This window comes from Pseudopodoces humilis, chromosome 3, assembly GCF_049639895.1.
Source record: "Pseudopodoces humilis isolate 2021_Gansu_Grassland_sample_001 chromosome 3, ASM4963989v1, whole genome shotgun sequence".
In the NCBI taxonomy this organism is placed as follows: domain Eukaryota; kingdom Metazoa; phylum Chordata; class Aves; order Passeriformes; family Paridae; genus Pseudopodoces; species Pseudopodoces humilis.
The window spans coordinates 16871442-16877441 of NC_142202.1; the positions used below are offsets into that span (position 1 = coordinate 16871442).

General features: G+C 43.1%; 1 protein-coding gene across 2 annotated transcripts in view; it reads right to left on the reverse strand.

The window, feature by feature from the left end:
* CNIH3 (cornichon family AMPA receptor auxiliary protein 3) overlaps window positions 1-4461 on the reverse strand; it is a 44478-nt gene extending 40017 nt beyond the window's left edge. For both annotated transcript variants that reach the window (XM_088053264.1, XM_005523297.2), the window contains exon 1: window positions 4381-4461. In XM_088053264.1, coding sequence (XP_087909390.1) covers window positions 4381-4461 — 81 coding nt within the window. The remainder of the gene's footprint in view (window positions 1-4380) is intronic.
* Window positions 4462-6000: the final 1539 nt, after the last annotated feature.

Here is a 6000-nt window from a genome sequence, read left to right on the forward strand (position 1 = left end):
CATTGATAGATCAGCACAGTTTGTGACCAAATTTGCTATCAAGCCAAGCTTATGTGATTTTTATGCATCTTCAAAATCAAGCCTGTACAATTTATCAAAAACTAGGCTTGGAATTTTATGAGGAAGCCTAAGTAAGTCAGAAGCCAAATACTCACCAAATTCCACATCCATAATTCTTTGAGAGCTTTTGAATTTTTTACCTGAGCTATTGAAACTTGAGTGCTAATAAAACACAGTCCACATCAGTACAGTGATGAAAAACAGAAGTGGCAACATCTTATATGTCTATAGCACCTTCTGTCAGAAAGCAAAGGCATTTTAGGAATAGCTCTTAAATAGAGTGACAGGCAGTACTTGCAGTTTAGTTCCATTATTCACACTTAGCAAATGAGAAAACAAGGCATAGATAACTCAAGGTGTCTGCTAAACATAACACACAAAGCCATTAGCAGAAATAACACTGAATACAGGTTCCAAGTGTTTCATTCCCTGATGTTTGCTAAAAAAAAGATGCTTTGATTAAAATTACAAGTTAATCTTAGCCTATATTATTCTGTTCTATCACTGCCTACCACTGTTTTTAATTATACTTGTGAACTTGTAACTGTTGAGTGAAGCCAAAGTTATATTAAGGTAGTTTATCAAGATTAATACTATCCTCACATTCAAAAGAAGAATAAGGTGGTGTGGGGGGCATAAGCCAAAAAAGTTCCATCTTTTATTCTGCTTTATTCTCCTTATGCTTGGCTCAAGTAGCTGCCATCACTTTCAACAAACACTGCTCTTGTGCCAAAGAGTGGTTCCTGGATTCATCTGTGTTCACAACTATATTAAAATACTCCAAAAAGCATCCAGTGTGGTACAACTTCTCAGGCTGGCTCTGCCAATTGTTTCACTGGCATGATACCCCTCATACTTTCTGGTAATCCGTAAGTTATGAAGCAGTCACATGCCAAGATATGTTTGTACAACTTGAAAAAGAGAAAGCCCACCAGGGAAATCCTTTTATTTTTAACAATAACGTTCTTGGTATTTATTAATTGTTTTGCCATGGTATTGTAAGATGGACCACTTTGAAAAGATCTTTTCTTAAAGCTTTCTTTTAAATAACAAATCTCAAAGCAAGTTTTTCATCTTAAAATATCACCATAAGGGAAGGACTCAGATTACTCAAAACCAATATGCTGTAAGAGAATTTAGTGCTGCAGGACTCAACACAAGCATATCCCTTTTTAACTGAGGACAAATAAGGCACAACTTAGTCAGCTTCAGTTAACTTCACTCGAGACACAACTTAGTGGAGCTACACTAGAAATGAATGTGGTATGTCAAGTCTTGTTGGGAGTTCAAAAAGACATGACTCAGTTCCATACTAACACGAAGCTAAAATCTTAGTTCAGGATCTTTTAGGAATGGAATATAACTGATTAGTAAAAAGCTGTATATAAAGAAGAACAAGAGGACAGCAAAACAAAGTGTCTGTGATAGTTAGTAGGAAGACTAATGCTGTTCTTGAGCTTACAACAAGATCAGATGAGGATACCAAATGATGTCATTAGTAGACCAAGTTCTGCTGTTAGTTGTATCATGAACCTCTACATGGTGTTTCTAATACTGTGACATTACAGCTAGAGGTAATGTGGTCACTGAACAATCTAAATGCTTTAAAAATTCCTGTACCACAGTGTCACATTGGTTTAATGTAGTACATGGAGTACATTTTCTTCCATTTAATACATATGAGTGAAATTACAGCAGTAATACATTAAGGTAATTCTTGTGCAGAGTTTAAACAAATGTTTCTGGTAGTATCTAATTTGGTTTTGTTGGAGTTTTTTTATGACAGAGACCTCTGGCTACCTATACAAACAATCACTCAGAGGCAGGAAAAAAATTATAATGTATTCCAGGTATCTGGAGGACTGTGTGTGTTTTGTTTATAATTTCTTTAAAATGCTCTGACCAACTTCATTCTCTCTGCTTCCAAAGAATAAGGAGCACAGGGATGTATAGACAGTCTTTAACTTCCTGGAAGAAAGGCACCGAATAAGCAGAGTGTCAAAAAATAAAAATCCTCATCTTACTCTCTGTTTTGGTTGTACAATTTTTATTGAACCTATTAGATCAATATAAATGAAAATTATAATTCATCTGACTTGCCAGCAGGAAGAAAATGAAGTTTTATTTGATCCAGTGTTAAATCATTCCAAATATATGCCCAAACCTCATTCAGCTTCAGGTTAGAACAATATCACGTCCAAATGCTACAGTTTTTTCTTCTCTTTAAAATAATTTACAAAATATAAATTCTCAGAAATCTTCCAAGGTGATGGGATGCTCAGATTATTCATCAATTTATTCTTAGCAACAGAATGTCTTAGAAAAAAAATAAACAGGAAAATATAATTATTGAAACACTCTTCTGCCATTATTAGAACCTTTGTACAATATATTTACTGTCCCTTACCAGTATATTATAGTGGAAGAAAAATCAGGTCACAGGGAAGGAGTAGGAGTTTTGTTTCTTGGGAAGATTTTCACAACTGAGATGCTTAAGGTAAAAGAAACTCCTATGACTCAATACATAACTTACAGAAACCAGACTGTACCAGTTCTTATTGAAAGGATAATAAAAATTCTTGCATTTAGTGTATGTGGATAACACGTACACCTAAAAGTTTATTTTGTCAGGGTGTTAAATCTGTTATTCTACAACTTTTCTTCACAAACTATCTATTTTAATAGATTTTTTTTTTCTATTTACTGGAAAAGATAGTGCCAATTCTTTCTCTCTTACAACAGAAGAGCATTTCCAGCCATTTTCCTTTTCAATCCCTCAACAATTTTTTAACAGGTGTAAGAAACATGCAGCATAAGCATATAAGTATCAAGAAAAGACTTGCTTTCCTAATCACCTTTACAGTGCTCTTGTACTGAGGGATTGCTCTTCATGAGTTTATAGACTGAAAGTTAAAAAAATGTTTCACTAACAGTAAATTTGCAGTAACTGCGCTCATTTATGGGAGAATAATTTGCCAGATTTGCTACAAGTCCTTTATGAATTCATATGACAGCAACTCCAGACCCAAAAAAATGAGGACACAGTGACAGACTTCAAATATATAAAACAACCATTAAAATTGCTGCAGTTTAATTTGTAGCTAGAGATTCAAAGGAGAACACACTTCTAACTCTAAGCCCCTTGAGGAAGCTGTGGAATTCTCACTTTTGGAGACCTAAAGGTTTGCAGAAGAGGAGGAGAGAAAACATGAGTAATAATCTAAATTTTACTACTCCTTTTTTCAGAGTAGTGCAGTAGCTGGCTGCTGGAGATCCTTTCTAGCCTTTGCAGTACTTGACATCACGGCAGCGCTTGGCACTACCATCACACCTTTGTGATTTACTTAATAAAAAACCCCCAGAACTTGTAATAGTCCCATGAAGAGTACAAAATAATTACATTTCAAAGCATTCTCACAACAGAAGGATTTCTTTCATAGTGCTAATACAACTAAGCTAGCAGCTTTACTTTCAATAAAAATAAATTCTGCATCTCCCTTGCTTGTTAGTCAAAGGAGTGGTTTTCTTTTAATCATACTCCATCAGGTAGCCGTAGAAGCATCCATGAGACTCACTCTATTTTCCAACTTACCCTGTTCCATCCTGAATGCTTACAGCATTCAAAGTTATCGTGTAGCACACATAAAACATAATTAATTTTAGAATATGTAACAGTTCAAAAGAATTGCAAGTTATGCAGTAGAATGATTTCACATCTTCTGAGTTACACGCTTACGCCTACCACAGACACCCAGTGAACAGTCAGGAACGAGCACCAACCCAGTGGAGTGAAATTAATGAAGGTGGACCACAAAATGCGGGTCACGCATCAGAAGGATGAGAGAGTTTCCCATTCAACCCAGACTTTGGAGGAAGTTATTAATGAAGTAATTACTGAAGGGAAAACACCGTATCTGCTTCATCAGGTACGGGGCGGTTTCCCCGTGGCAGCGCTCTATTCTCAGGCAGGAGGAGCAGATGTTGTTACCTGGAGAGCTCCCGCCCGGGCACAGCGCGGGGCTGGGGTAGCGCTCCCGGCAGCGGGGGCCAAGCTGTCACAGAGCCCCAGCTGTCACGGACCCGCGGCCGCGGCTCCTTGCGCTTATAGCGATGCAATAAGCACCGTCCCCCACGCAGAGGTCTCACGGCGAGCTCCGTCCGCCCTGGCCCCGCCGCGGGACGCTGCGCCCCGGCTGCCCGGGCGAGGGGCTGCTGCCCCCGCCTCAGCCCGCCCCGCCGCCCCGCTCCCTCACGGCACGACCCTCCCCAGCGGGACCGGAGCCGCCTCCAGCGTGGGGGCTGCGGGGCCGGGGTACTCACATGCCAGATGGCGAAAAAGATGAGGGCGGCGCAGAGGACCAGCGACAGCATGTAGCAGAAGGCGGCGAAGGTGAAGGCCATGGCGGGGAGAGCCCTCCGCGACCCTCTCCGCCGGGCGGGAGGTGCCGGCGGGCGAGCGGCGACCCCCGGAGCGGCAGCGCGGCGAGCGGAGCGGGCAGCGCCGCACGCACCCGGGGCCGGGCGGCCCCCGCCCCCCGCAGCCGCGCGCGGGCCCGCCCCGACCCCCGAAACGCCCCCGGCCCGGCCCGGCCCGGCCCGGCCCCTCTGCCGCGATCCCCTCCCCGCGGAGGCGCCGCGGTGGGCGGCCACCAGGGGCGGGGCCGGGGCTCGGCGGTGAGGGGCGGGCTGCGCTGGGGTCCGGGGCTCGGCGGTGAGGGGCGGGCTGCGCTGGGGTCCGGGGCTCGGCGGTGAGGGGCGGGCTGCGCTGGGGTCCGGGGCTCGGCGGTGAGGGGCGGGCTGCGCTGGGGTCCGGGGCTCGGCGGTGAGGGGCGGCCCGGGGGCTCCTGCCGCCACTCGAGCGCCTGCAGTCAGAGAGCCGCGTGTTTCTGACTGAAATCCTGTCACGACAGCGTGAGAGGAAGGAGCGTAGGCTGGGATCAGTTCAGGCCAAATCTTGAAAAGATAATTATGTGCCTAAACTTGTAGTGCTTTGAGTGTTTTTTAAGTTGGTGGGGTTTTTTTTCCCCTTTCAGGGTCAGTCAAATCGGGTGAAACATGCCCCCAGGCTCTGTGGGTGGACCAGCGGTAGCGTGTCCATCGTCTGATGGAGAGGGGACAGGAACCTAGCCCAAGAGCTCATGAACCAAAGCAGAGTAGCTCAGCAAAGCAGGATCAGTCTGCCCTTTCACACTAGGTGAGAAATGCATTTACTGCTGGAGTAAATAAATACAGCCTTTCTTAACTGCCACTGCTTTCATGTATATGCAATATCCAAATTGCTGAAGTACATAGGTAAAATAACAAAGGAAGAGCAAACTCCTGCCTTGTCTTATCTTTAATGGATGGGTCCCTTCATATCTTGTCTTTAACAGCATCCACAGCGTCTCCAGGCACAACTTAGCCATTTCTGCAGGTCTGGCTTAGATTTACCATCAAAAGTTCTTCCACTTCTTTGGAGCATATCAGGTGGCACAATATAGCAGGTTTGCAAGCAAAATGTTTCCACAGAACCATCAGAAGTCTAATTTTTAAATGTCTTGAAAACCATGGATGAAAATTATATATTTGAAACATCTTTACAAAACTGAAACAGAATTTCAGCTCACAGCATGTTTTTCATTCCTTTTATGGATTAAAGGGATTCAGTAACAACACTTTTTAGAAATTCACCAGTGATCACGTGTGAAAGTCAGACTTCATGGCACAGGCCAACATAATTCCACCAAAGCCAAGTCCAGTGGAAGTTTTTTTTGTAAATGTTTCCAATATATTTTTGTTTAAAAGTGCAGTATATTATTTCTAACAAAATACACACTTTTATCCTGAGGAAAGAGTGTTGATTTGAATCAAAAGTCAGGGCCAGTAATTAATAAACCAATCAGGAATAAACTGATGGATCTAACCTTTCATAATTGAGCTGCTCCAGACTGTACGTGTGGT